The sequence below is a fragment of the Apium graveolens genome, chromosome 9, assembly GCF_009905375.1.
Source record: "Apium graveolens cultivar Ventura chromosome 9, ASM990537v1, whole genome shotgun sequence".
Classification (NCBI taxonomy): Eukaryota; Viridiplantae; Streptophyta; class Magnoliopsida; order Apiales; family Apiaceae; genus Apium; species Apium graveolens.
Genome location: NC_133655.1, coordinates 233,337,835 through 233,358,986, shown reverse-complemented (window position 1 = coordinate 233,358,986; position 21,152 = coordinate 233,337,835). Strand labels below are relative to the sequence as shown.

The 21,152-nt window shown below is 37.5% G+C and overlaps 1 protein-coding gene across 1 annotated transcript; it reads right to left on the bottom strand.

Moving 5' to 3' along the window:
* Positions 1-14,233: 14,233 nt before the first annotated feature.
* On the bottom strand, positions 14,234-15,801 carry LOC141686053 (uncharacterized). The gene is made up of 2 exons (XM_074491115.1): positions 15,488-15,801; positions 14,234-15,317 (listed from the first exon to the last, which is right to left on the bottom strand). The coding sequence occupies exons 1-2, from the start codon at positions 15,799-15,801 to the stop codon at positions 14,234-14,236; spliced, it is 1,398 nt and encodes a 465-aa protein (XP_074347216.1).
* Between the last annotated feature and the right edge of the window lie 5,351 nt (positions 15,802-21,152).

Below are 21,152 nucleotides of genomic sequence, written 5' to 3'. Positions count from 1 at the left end.
CTGTCAGCTAAAGGTAAGGAAATTTTCTTTCCTAGATTTATTATGTCCACTTTAAATCATAAAGTAGCAGACATACATTTGTTAAATGGTATAAATAGCATAAAAATAGGCAATTGTAAGCAAGTGTCTAAAATAATATTTGGTTCACTTACTACAAAGAATAAGGTAAATGTGAGTCTGAAAATCACTCCATTCATGTTGGAGAGGTTTAGGACTTACCCTTACCCAATGCCTGACATGAGGTCAAATATACAATCTAGCACAACTATGATTCCTGAACCTGTGGAAGTATAAACACAGGAACACCCACAGGGATCTTCCCAAGCTGAAACCATTTCTTCAAAACCCTTAGAAGCTAGGAAACCAACCACCTCATCTTCTCAAAAGGATGAGGTGACTAAAAGAAAAAGAAAGGAGGTAACCCTAAAAGTTATAAATGAGAGTGGTGAGGATCAAACAGAAGCAGAGTCACCCTTGGTCAAGAGATCAAAGAAGAGTAAGAAATCTGAGCTGACCACTCAAGCGACCTCTGTATCCTCCCAACAGGATGCAATTGTAAAAATGGGGACTAAAAAGACTCTAGATATATCCTCTCAACAAGGTGTGTCTATTAAAAAGAGCATTCACCCCAATGCATCTTGTACAGAGTCTGCACAGCCTGCACCTGAACAATTCAAGTATATGGTACGAGGAATAGGGATGGAACATACAGTGAAGGCACATCTTTCGAAGCTCCCTCATCCATTCAGGGGGAACTGCCAACACTCACATCTGAACAAAAATCTCTCATATCTCAAATTTCTTCTCTACCAACAGCTGTTGAATTCAATTCACAAGTGCAAGCTAACTCAAGTGACTTGGTTCAAGAATCCTTGCTCACCACCCAGACAATTCATTCAGATGGTTAGAGGCTACTAGTTGGGGTAGACCTTGATGACACCATCAAAACCATGGGGGATTCATCAGTTTTTACTGAAGACCCCATGGAGATACTAAATGCACCTTCATATACAAATCAGTCTTCACAGACTGTAAGGTTTGAGGGTAGTACTCCTGAGTGGGAGCTATTTAAATCCTCTCCAATTCAATTGGAGGTTCCTCATGTAGGAACAACTCCCCTCAAAACCCTAGCAGAAATTGCTTTGACAGTTGATGCTAGGAGTACAATTGCCAATTATCCTGCTATGGGGGAGGCAAGTTTATCACTTTCAAGTGACAGTTCTTTGCAAGAAGCACAAGGGTTTGAGACGGGTGCACATGACAGTAACCCAGTCAAGTCCCCTCCAATTCAATTGGAGGTTCCCACTCTATGTGAGGAATAATAACTTGTCAAAACCACAGAGCAATCTGTGAGTAAAACTGTGACTTCAGTCACAGGTGGTTCTGATGCTCAACCTTCTACCTCTCAATCACACCTCATCTCTTAATGGCTCCAAGACACTGAAAATCAACCAACTACTATTGAAGATCTTAGAGTTGATCAACTTGGAGGCCTGACTCAAATCTCACAACAGCTACTCACAGCCAACATGTCCAATCAAGACTACCAAGCAATCATCTCTCCTACCAGGCTGATGTGGAAGAAAATCAAGCAGAGATTATTGATGAAGCTGGTCAGGTGGCTAATTGTGATGCTTGGTTGGACAAAGAATTCACAATTGAGATGGATAGTGTGTTAGCAAAATTCAGGGAGGAGTACATTATAATCTTGGGAAGCAATGTCAGATCCCTCACTCCACAGGAGGTATATGATGCCATCAATGAAGTCTACAAGGCTCAAATCAAGGCTTTCCACAACTTTGGAAAAGCTCTACAAATAATATTGAATGGACATCAGGACAAAGTAATGAAGATGGTCAGAGAAAAGATGGAGAAAATCATCCCTTCTCAAACTGAGATTAAAAACCAATTCAAGCACTTCTCAGAACAGATGTCTAGGTATGATCTCAGTGGGATTGATAAAATATAAGTCAACTCAAGGAATCATTTGTAGCCTTGCACAAAGTTGTTCAAGATCATATCAGTAAAACCAATGACACAAGGTTGAAGTTGGATCACATGCACACTACAAGATACACTCCTTCACCTTTGGTCATGGATGAAATTCAGAAATTTGTGCAAGCTACTTTTGATCAATCTACTGTCATCTCTACTCCTAGCTCTTCTTCTCCAGACATTCAAGAACTGAAAACTCAAGTAGCCTCCTTGGAAAACTCCAATGCTTCTCTCAACACTTAAGTTCAAGCTTTGACTTCTCTAGTCAAAAGCCAACAGACAAACATAATGACCCTGGTGGACTCTCACAGGCACCTTCAAATGCAAAACTCTGTTGCTTTGGGAGCCATCATGGGCAAGCTCGACATTCCTCTACCATCACTTCCAGAACAGATAAGGCCTGAAATTCCTACTCCCCACCTCATTCCTGCCAATAAGACTAAGGGGGAGATAGAGGCTAGGCTGGCAAAATCCAGATCATCTCAACAAATCCAGGGTGCTGAAAAGAACTTAAATTAAGAAGTAGATCTTGACATAGAGAGACTTATTAGGGATGCTGAAGGACCAAGTCTAAGCAGAGAATTTGATGAATTGCTTAAGGCCCTAAAAGCTTCTCTCAATGATAATCACATACAAAAAGGCCCTGGACAAGACAATAAACTTCTTAATGATGATCATGGTGAATCAAGACAATTTTCTAGAAAAGAGGATTGTGGTCAATATAAATGACTCTGGGATAGACAGATATATGCAGGTGTCCCTCAATTATCTTGTCTCAAGGAGGGCATCTGAGTTGGACATTATGATCAACAAAGTCAAAGTTGTAATTCATAAAGACACCATGCTGCTAAATAAATCAAAGAATGCACAAGTGGCTGCTTTTCCTGAAGCATACTTACAGCCAAGCAAGGGTATAGCATACATATGTCCAAACACCAAACACTTCAAATATTTCCAAATCCCTAAACAATGTGTCATAGCCAACAAGAAACTTATCATGATTCTGGAAACTGACTTAAAATCAAAGAAGAATAAGAATTATGATGATGTAGAGATGATAAAGTTGTTGGGGAGTTACTTGAGTGATGCTGAAGCCAACTTGCCTAAAATTCAAATCAACCAGGATAATTTGGATGATGATGAGCAGAAGAAAGATGATCAAAATCCTTCTGGCTCAAATCCAAGTCAATCCACTAAGCCATCTGGCAGTAAGGGCAGAGAGAAGAAGAAGGAGGATGATAAGAAAAATAATGAGAAGAAGAGAGCAAGTGAGAGAAGGAGTAAGAGAAGACATGATGGTTCAGAACCACAGCAAACCCTAAAAATCCAAACAGCTCTAGCTCAATCTCTAGCCAAAACTTCTGTGCCAACAACCTCAATCAACAAACCACTTTTAACCTCTAAGCCAAAAATTTTATACAAACAAACAGCTAACTCTTTCCTAAAAATTCCAATCACCACAAGCCAAACAAGACACAAGAAAATCACAACCTTACCTTTAGCCAAGCCTTCACTAAAAGTCAATCTCAAATTTGTTGGGAGGAATCCTAAGAAAGTCAAGCTTATAGAAAAAGGAGAAGTCACTGAAAGGGCCATCTGTAACTGTTTCAAGCAATCTGACTTTCTACCTTTGAATTGGTGCATCTCAAATGAAGATTATTTTCAACAACTTGCTGAGGAAATAGTCAGAGTCTGGGTTGTATCTCTTAGGGAAGTTATAATTTATTTTGAAGATGGGTCCTTCACCTTCCTTGGCTGTGATTTACTGGATTCTCTTTCTCCCACGGAAATTAAAAGAATGATAAGTTTGCTAAAGGACAAGGATACTGCTATAAGGGCATGGATATCAATTCTAGCTGAATGGTTGATTACAAGGGAGGAAACAAGAAAAAGAAATGAGGCTGAATCTGAAGAGAGAAGGAGGAAGTATGATGAAGAAATAGAGATGTTCATAAAGAGATTAGAAGAGCTCAAGGCCAAAGGAATGATCAGAATCTCTAAGGATGGGAAATTTCTAAATATTAAAGCTGGTGCATTCTCAAGATTTAGAATTAATTTACTAGACAGTGGTTATCCAAAGGTAGCAAGACAAAAACTTGTAGAAGCTCTAAGTGGAACACCTATTATAGAATAACTTGAAATTCTTGATCACTTAAAGGATCTCCTTAGAGAAGAAGCAGATACAAAAACTATATTTACCTGATACTTGTAACCATTAAACTTTGTAAATCTCCAAATGTATAAGAGTTGTAATTCTATTAAGCTTTATGTATTAATTTCATTTTCCATTTTTTTAACTTGGGGTTAGTCTTGTTAACATGCATGAATTTGTGTGAAGCAATCTTCTCACAAATTGGGGGAGATTGTTGTGCAAGACATGCCTGTACTTTAACAAGACTAAGTCAATTTGACAACCCTAAGTAAGTTGTATTGTAATCTTAGTTTACATTTGTACTTGTAACATTTAAAGTCTATAAAAATGTAAAAGAGCAGACTAGAGTCTTTTTATTTAAACAGTATCAAGCCTAAGGATTCTATCTAGAAGAAGATCAAGAAGATCATGCCTCAGAAGAATAATGAAGAAGCTTGGAGTTGAATAAATCTGTTTGAATAAAAATATTCTAAGTCAAGATCTCTACAAGTCACATATTTAGTGTTATAGAGAAGTCACTCGAGAACTCCAAATGACTTATCGAAAAGTTAGAAAAGCTTATAGAGAACTCAGAGAGATATCGACAAGCAAATTGAAGACATGAAGATTGGAGATATCGACAAGTCATTTCTTCACTAGAGAACTCAGAGTTATCGATAATTCAACATTCATTAGAGAACTTTGAGTTATCGATAAGTCAAATTCCACTAGAGAACTCAGACATATCGATAAGCCAAAATTCACCAGAGAACTCTGAGTTGTCGACAAGTCAAATTTGACTAGAGAACTCTGAGTTATCGATAAGTCAATAAGCCAATAGAGAACTCAGAGAGATATCGATAAGTCATAGTCAAGATATGAAGACTAGAGATCTCGACAAGCCAAATTCTCTTATAGAGAACTCAGAGAATTCTGCAAGTCAAACCTACTATGGAGAGTTAGAGATCTCGATAAGCTAATATACTTAACGAGATGTCAAGTTCTCCATAGACCAAACTGGAGATCTCGAGGTAAAATTTTAAAGTACAAAATTGCAGACCAGTTCAATATCCAAGATTTACAATCAACAAACAATCCAAACAGCTGGATTGACAAGTCTACAAAAATCATCTTGAAGGATGTGAAAGAACAATGGTGAAGATTAACTGATAAAGGAAGATCAAAGTAAACACAGGGTGCTAAGATATGCTAAACTAGAAATAGAAGATACACTTTTTCTAAAATGGAAATGACAAGTGACAGTTTACTAAAGTTAATAGCATGTCTTATTGTACACTGTGTAAACCAGCAGTTAACTAAATTATAAAGTTAACACTGGTCCTTTAGTTAGTTGTAACAATTTAGATCAGGAACTCTTGTATTTTCTCAAGAAAGAAGCTAAGCTCTTTATCAACAAAGAGCCTAAAATTTTTGTAGCAAAACATTCTTAATTTTAATATAAAAATTAAGTGAGTTTTGAAAGATCTGTGTTATTTATTATCATATGTTTAATTTCTGTATGAACACATTTCACTATAACATTTGTTTCACTTTGTTAACAATCACAAACAGTTCAAGAAAAGCATAAAAATACAAAAAACACATTCACCCCCCCTTTGTGTGTAATTCATTACCTAACATTTCACTTCAATTTTCTCCAATCTGTCATTTAATTGTTTAATAGACAGATGCCCTACATTGACTCTCTTGTTCTATTTCACTTGACTTATTTCTCCTGGAACAAAGTTCTTAGAAACTGATCCATATTTTTCATTTAATTTAGCTAGCTTGGCTTTGCTGATTGTCTTACTTTCACTCAACGGATGTGGCTCATTATCTTTCGACGGATAATCCTTTTGATTATTCGACAGGTAATGTTCATCATCCGTCGAATCCACATCCGTTGAAGTCCTTCAACCAAATTGGAATCAGGTTTCTCCTTGCTCTTTTCCCAGGCTGCATCACAGAAGGATTCTATACCTTGAACTTTAGTAATTTGAGCATGGACATCTCTAGAACGAATTTCATGCCTTAATTACTTCATGTTCTCGTTCAAAATGCTTTATTAAAATATCCTCTTTCTTTAAGGATTCAGTCAGTTCATCTTTGGCAATCTTGCACTCTATTTTCAGTTTTTCAAACTCAACAAATTGAGTTTCTAACACATTTTTTCTTTCACTTAAAAACAGATTTTTCTCTTTAAGTTTAGTGTTTTATTTAGTGAGAGACTTGAGTGTAACACACAGATGATATAATTCAGTAGACATGTCATTTATAGCATCATTACACTCAACTTTAGATAAATATGCTAGATTAGTGGTGATTACCTGATTACTGGATGAACTGACCTCTGTTTCATCTGATTTGGCCATAAGTGCTAGATTGACATATCTTGTATCTTCATCCTCTTTTAATCCATCTGCAGCCCAGTCATTTTTCTGTGTGATGAAAGCCCTTTCCTTTTGTTTGAGAAACTCAAAATATTTCTGTTTGTAATCAACAGGATCAAACTTCTTTTTACCAAAATCAGACTTTCTGCATTCACTAGCAAAATGTCCTGCCAAGCCGCACTTGAAACATTTAAATTTTGATTTATCAACCATGTTTCTGTTTGACTTGGCTGCTCCAAAATTCTTCTTGAATTTGAGTTTGGTAAACCTCTTGGATAGAAAAGCCAGATGCTCATCTATATCTTCCATGTCATCTTCACTAAGATGATCTTCATGTTCAGCTACTAGCCCTTTTCCCTTGCCTTCACAAACTCTAGGGTTTGGTACAGATTCAACAGCTTCAATCTTTATCTCCTTCTCCTTTCCTTGTTCAGCAACCAATACAATGGATCCTCCTTTCTTTCTTCCTTTCTCCAACTTCTCATCTTGCTCTATTTCAAGCTCATAGGTCTTTGGAATCCCATACAGTCTATCCAAGGTGAATTCCTTGTAGTCTTGAGAGTTTCTTAATGAGACTGTCATATGCTTCCATTCCTTTGGCATAGATCTAAGGAATTTGAGGTTTGAGTCATTTGTTAACTTTATAGCATTTAGTAGCTTTTGGAATCTACTATATATGTCAGTGAGCGATTCACTTTCTTCACTATGAAAATGCTCATATTGTTGAATCAAGAGTTGCATTTTATTTCCCTTACCTGCTCAATACCATCACATATAACTTGAATTGTATCCCAGACCTCTTTGGCAGTTTTGCAGTTTATGATGTTGTCAAACATGTCACCATCAACACCATTAAACAAAATGTTCATGGCCTTCTTATCCTTATCAACTTGTTCAATATCTAGATCAGACCATTCTGCTCTAGGCTTTGGGATAGATGCTTCATTTCCTGTAGCGGTTCTCATAGGGACATGTGGACCCTTTTCAATACAGTCCACATATGCTTCATATTGAGATAGGAGATGCAGGTGCATCATTACCTTCCAATGGTGATAGTTGTCTTTATCCAGAAATGGAATCTTTACTCCAACATCTTTTCTGCTCATCTTGTTAGTTGTTGTGATCTTTAAACTCTATATTCTTCAAGCGCTTGCGGTAATACCAATTATTATTCCCAAACAATCTAAACAAGAATTACAGAAGGGGGGGGGTTGAATGTAATTCCGGATTCTTTTAATTTTAAGAACAGTTCTGCTATAAATATATATATAACTGTGTTTGATTTAGCAATGGTACGGAATGAAAGAAGTAGAGAAATCAAAATACAAAGTAATCAAATACAAGTATTTAAAAACTTTCTGGTGGATTGAACTTTTTTACCAGAGATATATATATTAAGTAGAGAACATTGTGTTACAATATTGTACACAGCTGCTTACAAGTTGAACTATAAGAACAGAGAAATTCTTTACATATTTTGCCTTATCTATTTCTATGAGGATAAAATTCTTATTGTTCTACTTGCTACACTTGATTTATATATTACCAAGTTACATGATAAAAAGAAAAACAAATAAGACAAAATGTTTCTAGTCTAATTTCATGCTCCTTCATTTCTCTATCCAGCATCTTTGAATATCTTCTGTTTAGCATGGAAATGGAAATGCTTCTTTGCTCTCTAAACCCTGCAAATAGCCTACCACATTCCATTTGCATACAATCAACGCATGTGACTGTCAAGTCACTATCAACTGCTCTTTTGAATTTGAACATCCGTTAAAACTCAGATTGATCATCCGTTGAAACTCAGATTGATCATCCATTGAAACTCATATTGATCATCCAATGAAACTCTGGTTGATCATCCATCGAGACTTAAGTTGATCATCCGTTGAATCTTAGTGAAACATTTGTTGAGAATGTCTTCATGGCAGTTAACTCCATTTTATTTATACAAGATTACAGGGCATCTAATATTTACAATTAACCAACCTATCTTGCATATCAAGCTAGTAGTCAACATGACTTAAATATTCTGCAATATCTAGTTCACTAAGGCATTATAATATGCAGGAATGTGCTACTAAACTTATTATTACATAAGCTACTCTTTCAACGGATGTTGAATTGATCATCTGTTGAAAGCTACAAAATTCACTTAAATAAAATCTACTAAGTGTTTTGTTCAAGTTATCATCAAGTACACATCATATTCCTAACAGAGAGTTTTGTAACAGTTTATTTAAGATCAATATAAACTGTTATTTGATTCATCTGTGCTTTATTATTATTACTTTACTTTTGGATTAAATCGATTTGTTAAGTAATTGTATCCAACGCTCCTTAAATAATTACTTTATTGGGTAACAAGTGGTATCAGAGCGGTCAAATTAACTGTTAATTTGCAAAGATCAAATATGTCTGGAAGTAAGTATGAAAGCATGAAAATTCCTATCCTGAAGAAAGATGATTACTCTACATGGAGAGTAAAGATGTTGATGTTCCTGGAAGCTATTGATGATGCAAATATTGATATTATCAACACAGGACCTCCTTATCTTAATAAGTTGTGGCCATGATACCAGATGTTCCTGAATATTATATCAGGAAAGAAAAATCAGAGTGGTCAGATCCTGAGAAGGCTTCAATGCTTAAGGATGCAAAAATCGGGAATATTCTGCATAATAGTTTGGACAATATTGTGTCCAACAGGGTGATTGCCTGCAAGATTGCAAAAAAGATATGAGATGCTTTGGAGACATAATTCAAAGGTATAATGGCAATAAAGAAGAATAGAAAAGTTGTTCTTGTGCAAGAATATGAGCAATTTGATGTCAAGGCTGATGAGTCAATTACTGACATTTATGATAGATTCCTGACACTGCTAAATGATCTATCATTGGTTCGAAAAGAGATAGAGAAGACTCAAACACCAAATTTATGAGAACTCTTCCTGAAGAATGGGATACTCAAGACTCTATAATCAGGCATTAATATTATCTTGATTTACTGACATTGGATGAAGTCTATGGAATGCTGAAAACCCATGACTTGGAGATTCAACAGAGGAAAAATAAGAAAGGCAAAAAATGAAGGTTGTGGCTCTTAATGTTGAAACTTATAGAGGAAAGGAAAATTTGAGTGAAAGGTCTAGAAGAATTAACTTTGTATAAGAGTCAGATACTGATGAATCATCGGATCACGACACAGATACTGATGAGGATTCTGACTTAGAACTGGATGATCCTCAAGTTGTTCAAATGGCTGCAATGCTGGTCAAATGCTTTAAAAGGATGAGGTTTGCAAAAACACAAAGAAAATATGGTTTCCACAAGAAGTACTATAGAGATGACAAAGGCAAATTCCGAAGGAATGAAAGACAATACTCCAAGGGAAGGAAGTTTGATAAAGCTAAGGTGACTTGTTACAACTGCAATGACAGGAGACATTTGGCTACTGAGTGCCCCAAGTTAATTGGAAATGCTTTGTTCATATTAAACTCCAACAAAGACTGGATGGACTCATCAGCAACCAACAATGATGAAGAATGCTATGCACTCATGGCAACTTATGGAAAGGTTGTGTCAGGAACTGATAAGGTGCCTTCAGTTGTTTTCCCTATTGATACTAATAATATGTATGAATTGAAAACATTCGTATATTCTCTGCATGTTAATTTCAAAAATAAGTCAATTGAAAATGACAGTCTAATTGTTGAGAATAAGAAGCTTAAGATAAGAAATGATCACTTAGAAGTTGAGCTTGTATGTATGCATGAAACTGAAAAAGCATGTAAAAAGGCCACACACAATGAAGCTCAGATGCACATAAAATATGCCATGCTAGAGAAAGTTTTTGAGAAAGAAAGAGAAGTGTTTAAAACCTGGATGAGTTCAGGTAGAAAGGTTCATAACTTCATAAATGACAAAACTGGAAAGAATGTTTGGAATATAATTAATACACTGATAAAAATAAAAATAAGATTATAACCAACACTACTCTTGTCACTTTTGTTAGTACTGATGAAAAAGGCATTAAATCAGTTTATCAAGTAGGGTCTATCTCAAAAGTTCTTGATAAGAAGAAAGCTGAACTTAAAGTTTCTCACAAGAAGAAAGTTGAATTTAGAGTGAAAGTAAAGAAAGATAAGAATATAGGCCTTCTCTCTAAGAATCAGCTGTATAAGAAAATTTATGAAGTGACGGCTAGGACTCACAAATCCAGTGCTAAAAGAGGTAGAAATGAAAAACAGGGAATAAACACGGCTAGTAAATATAAGTACATTCCTGATACTCCTAGAAAAGCTTGTTTCAATTGTGGTAATACTAATCATATTGCTATTGATTGCAGGAAGATTAAAAAAAAGTCATTAAGATTCCTGAGTCTAACAGTAGTGGTAGATCAGCGTTTTACAAACCACAAAACCCTTGTTTTCAGTGCGGTAGTATTTGATATTCTATTTATACTTGTAAAGATTATCATAGCTTGTATCATAGTAATTATGATCCTTTACCTAAGTTCAATAAAATTGATATTTCAAATAGAACTGCTAAACTGAATGTGCATACATCTTATAGAGTTAAAACCGTCAGGGCAAATCCTGATGGATCAAATCCTGATGGAGCAATTCCTGATGGGTCAAATCCTAATGGGTCAATTCCTGACAGAAAGTCTTCTGCTGCAAAAATACATAAGATGTCAAAAAGGACCCAACAAGTGTGGGTTCTTAAAAATGCTAATTGATTTCCATATTTCTGATTACAAGGAAACAATAAGAATGTGCTTGTACTGGATAGTGGTTGTTCTACACATATGACTGGAAATAAATTCATGTTATCAGAATATGAGGAGAAAGCTGGCCCAATAGTTTTATATGGTGATGGCAATGTAGGAAAAATATTGAGATATGGAAATATAATCATTGGACATGTCATCATCTCAATCTGTTGAGCATCAGTCAAATTACTTACAAAGAATACTATGTTGTGTTTTATGATACTCACTATGAAGTAGTTCATAAAGTCACAAAGAAGATTGTATTCAAAGCTTATAGGCATGGAAACAACTATGAAGCCAAATTTTATGCAAATACTGATGGTCCTGAAATTTATTTGATGAGCAAGGCATCATTAGATGAAAGTTGGTATTGATACAAGAAGCTTTCTCACCTCAACTTCAACAATATTAATGAACTGGTGAAGAAAGATTTGGTGAGAGGTCTACCAAACATGTTTTTCTCCCCTGATGGTTTATATGATGCATGTCAACAAGCTAAATAAAGAAGGACCTCATTCAAAAGTAAATCAGAATCATCCATCAAGAAGCCATATCAAATGCCATATTTGGATCTCTTTGGCCCAATGAATGTCATGTCAATTAATAAGAAAAGATATAATCTAGTTGTTGTTGATGAATATACTATTAAATTTATGACATGTATAGTAGGGGTCTTCAGGGCCGAGAAGTAAATACTTCTCGGATAGTTCTCGATTTCGGATGAGGCGAACTGGAATAGGGCATCATCCATAGTGTTCTCCTCTCTTGGAACATGTTCTGCGTACCATTCATCAAACTGAGTTAGTATTCCTTTCACGACTCTCAGGTATCTGGCCATAGTATCATTCTTAGCCTCAAAATCTCCATTAACTTGAGCAACTACAAGTTTTGAGTGTCCACAGGCATTCAAGTTTTTGGCCCTCACGGCTCTAGCCAAGCCTTATCCGGCTATCAATACTTCATATTCTGCTTCGATGTTCGTAGTTGGGAAGTCCAACTCCAAAGCATACTCAATCATAAACTCATTAGAGCTTTGAAAAACTAGGCCTGCACCACTAGATTTTTGTTTTGAATGCTCCGTCAAAATGGAAAACCAAATACTCTTTCAGTTTCATTCTTTATCCTTCTCTTTCCATCCTCCTTCGAGGGTTACTATCTTTTGCCCCCCGATTTTTTGGTCATTGATGGTGTATTCGACCATGAAGTCTGCTAAGGCTTGAGCCTTGATGGCCGTTCGAGGCTTGTACTTGATGTCAAATTCTCCTAACCTAATGTCCCATTTGAAGAGCCTTCCACTGGCCTTCGGGCTATGAAGGATGTTCCTCAAGGGTTGGTCCGTCAGGACTTCGATCTTGAGAGCCTGAAAATATTATCTCAACTTCCTCGAGGCCGTAATAAGGGCAAGTGCAAACTTCTCTGTGATAAAGTAATTCAACTCTGCCCCGTGGATCACCTTGCTTACATAGTATACAGGCTTCTAGAGTTTCTGTTCTTCCTTTATAAGGACTGCACTCACTGCTTGTTCAGATACCGCTAGGTACAAATATAGAGTATCCCCCGGACTTGGTTTGTCCAGCAAAGGGGATTCAGTCATGTACTTCTTTATTTTTTTAAAAGATTCTTGGCTCTCAATTGTCCATTCAAAATTCTTCACCTTCTTAAGGGTTCTGAAAAAGGGCATGCATTTTCTCCATACTTGGAGATGAACCGCCCTAGAGTTGCGATTCTTCCTGTCAGCTTCTGAACGTCCTTAATGGAGTGTGGCGGCTCCATGTCCAAGATAAATTTGATCTTGTCGGGGTTGGTCTCTATCCCCCTTTTAGAGACCATGTGACCCAAAAAATTTTCAGACCCAACATCAAAAGCACACTTGGTCGGGTTTAACATCATCTTGTGGCGCCTCAGCACTTCAAATGCCTCTCTGAGGTGTCTAATATGATCGGCCTTGCTTAGGCTTTTGACCAAAATTTCAACAACATAGACCTCTATGGTCTTCCCAATTAGATGAGAAAATATCTTATTTACCAACCTTTGGTAAGTAGCTCCTGCATTTTTAATTCCACAAGCCATAACAAGATAATAAAACACCAAAGTTAATTATGAAAGATACCTTGGGGTGTCATCCTTATGCATTTTAATCTGATTGTAACCACTGAAGCCATCCATAAAACTTAGCATCTCGTGTCTAGCAGTGGCGTCGATCAGGGTATCAATCCTTGATAGGGGTAGCAGTCCTTGGGACAAGCATCATTCAATCAATAAAGTCGATGCACATCATCCACTTTCCATTGGCCTTCTAAACCATTACGGGGTTGGCCAACCACTTAGGGAATTGCACTTCCTCAATGAATCCAGCTTCTAGGAGCTTCTCGACCTCCTGTTTAATGGCTTTCAGCCTATCAGGGGCATAAGTTCTCTTCTTCTGCTTTACAGCCTTCCGAGTTGGATTGACGTTAAGCTTATGAGTTATGAGGTTCGGATCAATTCCAGGAATATCAGTTTTTGTCCAAGAAAACACATCACTGTTCTTTTGTAGGAAATTTGTAAATTGGCCCTTCAAGGGCTTGTCCAGAGATGCTCCAATATACGTGACCTTCTCCGGGTCTAAGGAGTCTAGGGGAATTGGGACCAAGTCCTCTGTTAGTTTCCCTCGAAGTTCGTCATTCTCTTGGACCTCCATGTCTTCTATGGGAAGGACCTGCCCCCCAGTTCCATCGGGCCTAAGTGCTGTAACATGACAACTGTGGGACATTTTCTGATCTCCTTTTGCCTCTCCAACACCGTTCCTGGTTGGGAACTTCAGTACCATGTGGTAGGTTGAGGGAATGACCTTAAACACATGAATCCCCGTTCTACCCATGATGGCATTGTAAGTAGAGGCTGGCTTAACAACCTGAAAGTTCAACATCCGTGTGGCCTCTTCCCCAATAGTTACGGGAAGTTATATTGCCCCTTCAACCTTGCATTCTACGTGATTAAACTTATAGATGGGCGCGTCAGATGGAGTTAATTGAGAATCACTGTAGCCCATCCTTATGAATGTGTCATGGAAAAGAATATCCACGGAAGCTCCATTATCAACTAGGACCCTCAAAACAGAACAATTTCCAATTATCAGGGTGATAACCAGAGAATCATCCAGTGGAAATTTCAAACCTTCAAGGTCTGGGTCACCAAATTCAAGTATCATCTCTGACTTAGAACGCTTAGACGGTTCTCCAACAAAGCTCATCACCTCTCTCGCATAAGCTTTTCGAGAGTTCCTTGTAGTCCCGGCTGCCGTAGGACCTTCTGAGATCATGTTGATTACTAGCCCTCGGGGATGTGGGTTGCGATCTCTGTCATTACCACTTCGATCATCGCCTCTTCGGTCATTATCTCTTTTTTGTCCTTCAGCCTCTTCACCCTTGGTGAAACGTCCGAATTTCCCCCTTCGGATCAAATATTCAATCTCATCCTTAAGTTGCCTACAATTATCAGTATCATGACCAACATCTTTGTTGTACCTGCAATATCGACTCTTGTCTCTTTTCTCGGGGTCTTCCCTCAATGGCTTCGGCCATTTGAACTCCTTGTCTTTCTTAATTTCCATAAGGATTTGGCTCCTGGGAGCGTTCAACCTTTCATATTCAGTGAACCTTGGTTGCTTATTCTTCTTAGAAGAGGAGTCAAAGCTTTTTCCAATTCGAGGATACTTGTCCTTGGCATCGTACTCCTGATCCGTCTTCTGCTTCTTATATCCAGCGGGTTCATTACTCACAACTGTCTTCTTCATACTTTTCTCCACCTTGATATACTTTTCGGCTCTATCCTGGAACTGCAACATGCTTTCAGGAGGGCATTTTTCTAGGGACATATTAAAGAACTCATCTCTTGTCCCTTGCTGTAGGGATATCATGGCTATCTTGTCGTCAAGATCCAGGACCTTCAAGGCCTCCTTCGTGAATCGGTTCATGTAGTCTCTTAGGGACTCCTTTTCTCCTTGAACTATGCCCATTAGAGAAGCCAAACTCTTCTTGTGTACTCTACCACTTATAAATTGCTTGATAAAAGCTTAGCTCAAGTCCTTGAAGGATCCAATAGAGTATGGGGCAGACGGTTGTACCATATTTGAGCCATACCCGATAGGGCTTGAGGAAAGGCCCGACACTTAATAGCGTCGTTCACGGGCTGTAACAATAGGGAGTTTGAGAACGTCCTAACATGATTAGCAGGGTCTCCACTACCATCGTATGCTTTAATGGCGGATATCTTGAACTTCCTTGAGATACGGGCGTTCATTATCTCATCGGTGAATGGTGGGTGTGGATCATTAGGATCTCCTAGGGGCATAAGATCACTTAGATTAGGCCTTGGGGCAGCTACCCTTCTTGGTGTTGGACCATCTAGGTCTATGATTGGGGGAAGATCTATCTGCCTCACAGCAAGTGAAGGCCTTGGTGGCTTCAGCCTTTGGATCTCAGCTTCATGAGCCTTGATCCTCTCCTGGACATCTTGAGGATTCGTCATTTGAGTGCTCTTGTGCCGTTGGTTGGTAATCAGCATTGGCTTCTTACCAACACGCCTCCTCCTTGGAGCGACCTCGTCGTCCGATAATTCAGAATCTCTATCAGAATAGGGTCCAGAAAATTCTTGATCTTCTGGAATAGGAGCCAAGCCACGTATTAGGGTGTTCGCCCTTGTGCCTCGCTCCTATTAGAATGTCCACTTCCTCCAACCTCGGGGTATGGAGGCATCCCTTAAGGGGGTTATTGGTCACGATTATTGAGTACTTATACCCAACGGGTTGAGGGTTCATAGGTGCATGTAGCTACTGAAATTGGGGATGCGTCCCTTAAGGAGCCGGAGGATTCGTCCCTTGTGGCTGAGCCTCGGTTGCCCCTACCAAGGTTCCTCCTTGGGTAGAGGCAAAGGTTGAGTGCAGTGGTACCTCTACCATTAATGTGATTTTTCATGATGGGACAAGAGTGTATGTTCCACTATTATTTCTGCTCCGTGTGTTCACCATGGTTATTGTAGTCTTCCCACAGGCGGCGCCAAATATTGTGGAATAAAAAATAGAGTGCATTAGTAATTAATGCTAAGGTTTGTGAGATTCGAGCTTTAATGGTTGCTCTCGCGTTCGGGACTATCGGTCCTTGCAAGATTCCTACATATCTCTATGTAGTAGAGAATCAAGCCAAAAACGTAGTTCTGGGTTGAGGGTAGAGCTCTTTATATAGAGGCGAGTCTAGAGTTGGACTTGTGTTGGGAGACTTGTCCACCAAGTCTCCAACTTAGATGGTGATTAGGATTCCTATAAGGGAAGGAACTCCAGAACCTTCTGTATAGGACTTTGAGTCCGTTTTGGGCACATATCTCTACTCTTCCAGTCGTATTGGGCCTAGTCTATGAACAGCTTACTTTCGTGGACCTTGACGACCTTTGTTGGTGGGCCTTGTCTACATGGAACGTCTTAAGTCTGATACGAGCTTGAACCAGACAGGTCTGTACTGGACTTCAGACAAGAAGCCCAAGTATAATTAATGTGACATTTAATGTGTCTTTATGATGTATCTTCTATCCATATCAATAGTAAAAATGAGACGGGAGAAGTATTTTTGGATCACTTGGGACTGATTGAAAATGGTTCCAAGTATCAAGTGCAAATCCTGAGAAGTGACAATGTGAATGAGTTCAAAAACAGCAAGGTGGATGAGTTATGCAGATACAAGGAAATTTCTCAACAATTTTTAGCTCCTGGCACACCTCAGCAAAATGGAGTTGTGGAAAGGAAAAAATATGACACTTATTGAAGCTGGAAGGAATATACTTGTGGAAGTTAATCTGCCTAAGTACTTTTGGGCTGAAGCTATCAACACTGCCTGATATACTCAGAATCTGATTCTGATCGACAGACATTTCTTAAGTGGATGCCGTCATTAATGATCCCATATTTGCTCACCATGCACCTTATTTCCAGTTTTTCAAGTCATTTGAAGATTTATTTATAGAAGAAAAGTCAAGGTTGAACAGCGGTGGCACACGGCGGTGGTTCAACGGTGATATATGGGTGGAGGCTTGATGTGGTGGAAATTGGAATATTGTATGGACGAAAAACTTATAAAAAAAGTTGGGGTTAAAATTAATCCAAGTCTTGAAAGTTCTCCCAAAATAAACAAGTCCAACCCATCTCAGCCTCCTGACTTAAGCGCCTCTTATTAGTATTTTTCAACTCGTGTAAAAACCCTTCTTTGGAATGCTCTAAAATACTTCAAAATTGAGTTTAGTGAAGCTGAAACTTTACTAATCAGTAAATGGGGTCTCGAGCGCACAAGAAACTTAGAATCTCATATAAATATCATGAAGAAGAAGAAGAAGAAGATAGAATTAGCAGATTACCGGATGAACTAATTCATAGATGCAAAAGAAGCTGTTCGAATTAACTGAGATTTGACTGATACGATTGTTATGCGTTGATTACTAGTAAAATTGTCGGAGCAGTGAAGTTGAAGTCAATTGATTTAGTTAATCATGTTGATGAAGGTTGCTAAGAAGGTTAATTTTTATTCAGTTAGCTAGAATTGTTATGAGTAACATTACATACTAGCTGATTCTAATATCTCAATTTTTCATATGCAATTATTTAGAATTTTAGGAGATAATAGTTCACGATAATTCGTTATGTAGACATTTGTGCAATAGCGGTAAATGCATATATATTTCACTTGTTCTATATGCACGTGCACAGTTTGTAATCCAAAAATTTGATCACCATATCTAACTAATAATTTTTTTTGCAAATTGAACCTAATTACAACCTGATTTAAGTTATCTGGTCATAACATTGTGCTATAACATATATATTCTTCACTATGACAATATTTAGTCCAACAAAAATGAGTTGCGAATCTAGAAAGGGCCTTTGTTTGAGGTGGATTCTCCAATCTTCACAGATACAAGCTCAAATGCATGACAAATTTGGTATCATGAATGTCGACGTGTATGAGCTAAAAAGCTCATATAATTCTAACAATTACGAATTCTATAATTCGCCTAGACTGTTACAAAAGCTGATAAAAGCGAACTCCAAAGCTCGAAAGTAGAGTAAAAGCTCGACGGAAACAACTCAAAAGATTGACAAATATCTGACAAATATTTTCCAAGTAAAAATTGCCAAGTGAGTGTCAGAATTCGCCAAAAATTAAGGCCCAGATACTTTACTAAAGGTACAATTAAAGCGAACTCTAAATCTTCGAAGAGCCCTTAAAGGAGATCGATTCTCTCTTAAAAGCTATAACTCGCCAAATATTACTAATGTCTCTAAAAATCCAATATGTGGCTAATTCTCCAAATTAGACAAAATCCTACGAGGCATGAATGATCACAAAAGTTTTTTAAACTTGGCGGGACATTCAAAAATCGCCATACGTAAATTTCCAGACTCGGCTTGAACAAATCCAAAACTTGAGAATACGAGCCCTTGAAGGAAGCCACATTAGGTTAACCTAAACAATATTTTAAACATCGTCACATATGAGCTCCGTACTCATTATAGTCAAGCTCAAGCCTAAAAGTACAAGCATAAAAGCTTGAGAATTATGTGCTAGAAACACAAGCCCAAATATACATCTCACAAATCACAATCATTTGATACATCTTCTCAATTATATATTGATCAATGTAGGGATTACTAAATTTTAAGCTCGCATTCAGAAGGTGACATCTAATAAGAACCTTTCTAGAAAAATACATTTAAATTCTTGAATTTGTTGACATCGTAGCAACTGCATCACAAATGTTGAGTTGCTAAATGAAGTCATTCTCATAATTTAAAAGCAAGATCGGGCTACAAATTTCTTCAAGTAAGGTTACAAATTATGATTTTAACCATTTCAAGAAACAACTGATTGCTTTACTTTTATGGTTATTACCATCAAAATACGAGGAAGAGTTAAATGATGCGGGTTTGTAAATGGAGCATGCTGGTGTTGTTGAGACCGGCATATTTACATGATTAAAGTACATTCACCTAATTTCAGGCTCTCTCATGCATGAGTCTTGATCATCAGCTGATTCGTTACTCATGTATTCTTCATTATCCTGACTTGTTGCAGGGAATTCTCTACATTCAGAATGATCAATTTTCTGTAAAGATACTTCTTCCGCGACTGCATATAATAATTATAGCCATCAATGCCTTGCTGATACGCAAAGAATTTTATTATAAAGGTTAGATGAGTCCGATAGATGAGCATGATTGTGAGATTCATGTTCTTCGATCTCACGTACATGTTCTGAGTGATTTTAAAACTTTGTTCTGGACTGAAAGCAAGTGTCGGATTTTTATTTTTACAATCTACATATGCATATGATAGATTCTATTGTGAATTATTTTGAAAAGTTTGCGGGTTTCATGATCTAATTTTTAGAAGATAATATCTGCCATTGCTAGTTTCATGATCTAATTTGTAGAAGACAATATTTGTCAGCTATATTGACTGATCAAGCGCTTGGCTCAACAATGTTTCTCCATCCCATCTGAGTACAACAAGTTTAACGACAAGAACTCACCTTACATATTTTCAAATTTATTTCAAGACATAGGAAGAGAACTCCTTATTTGATCAGTTATATGACCAAGGTAAATGCTACAATTCTACAGCACCTACTAACAAATAACTTTCTTCGCTTATCATCAAATTCGCTTATCATCAAATTCGCTAGTCGAAGAATCAAATTGAAGACCTGAAGGACTTCACACTAGTTCGGGGGGCAAATGCTGGGCCACAATATTGGGCTTATCATAATAAAAGGCCGAAAAAGGACTCATTGACAATAAGATAAACGCCGCCATTCAGCTACAGGAGAGGGGGGGAGAAAAAAACACGAACACGGATACAAGTGAGGATCTCCATTCCAACAGCTGCTATAAACACTCTTCACATCACAATACATATTACATGTTGATCCATCATGTTATGTCCAACCGATGCCCTGCTTCTCAGCTATCTCTTTGAGCTTCCTAATCTAACGACTCTCCGGCTTTATAGATGTGCATTCCAAACTGCTTCTGTTTGGAACTTCCCATCTTTGTTAAGTTTAAATTTGTGTAATGTAAATCTTCCGGATAATTTGAGCGACATGTTCTCTACACTTGTAAAACTACAAACTCTCACATATCTTTGGCAAAGTACTCCAAACCACGAAATCATTTCTTATCTTCTCCTCACTTGCTGAACCTGAATATCTGCGCCAGCAGGTGCATTGCTCCTCTCTGTCTGCAATTTCAGTTCTATTGGTATCATTTTAATCACATTCGGAGCTTCTAGGTTGGATAATGTAAATGTAAAGTTGCAGGGTTGGATACAGAACATGGACTTGATACAGAGGGAAAAATATTCCCTGCAGTTTACAAATATGCTTTCAGGACTTGGCAATGTTGAGAATCTTACTTTTGACTCGCACAGCACTGAGGTATGTAAAATTTTCATTCAGCAATGCCTTTCTTTCCTTAATTCTCTCATTCAAGTTATTGATACTTTATAGTGCAACTTCTGGCCTAGGTAATATATTTAACAATATTAATCATTCATACTTCATAGCATCTGCAAGGCTTAGCCTAATGAATATCCATCATCCATAGTCTTTGAATGTTGAGCGTTCAGTCCAAGCTTCTGTGAAGGCAAGTGTCTGCGTTGGTATATAAATTTCTTGTAATTGAGATTACTCAAAAAAATATATACATAACTAATTACACTCTTGCTTTAAAAGCCTTCATTCGTCAATAAAAGTAGAGAGTTCTGAGTTTGAATATGACGTTCAGTCGTTCTTAGTTACACTCTTGCTTTAATTTTTAAAGCATAGTTACTTCCAAATTG

Coding starts and splice junctions, on each gene's coding strand:
- LOC141686053 (XM_074491115.1), bottom strand. CDS start 15,801: ATGACGAATCCTCAAGATGTCCAGGAGAGGATCAAGGCTCATGAAGCT. Junction 15,318..15,487: donor CCTGCTAATCATGTTAGGAC/GTTCTCAAACTC, acceptor TATAAGTGGTAG/AGTACACAAGAAGAGTTTGG.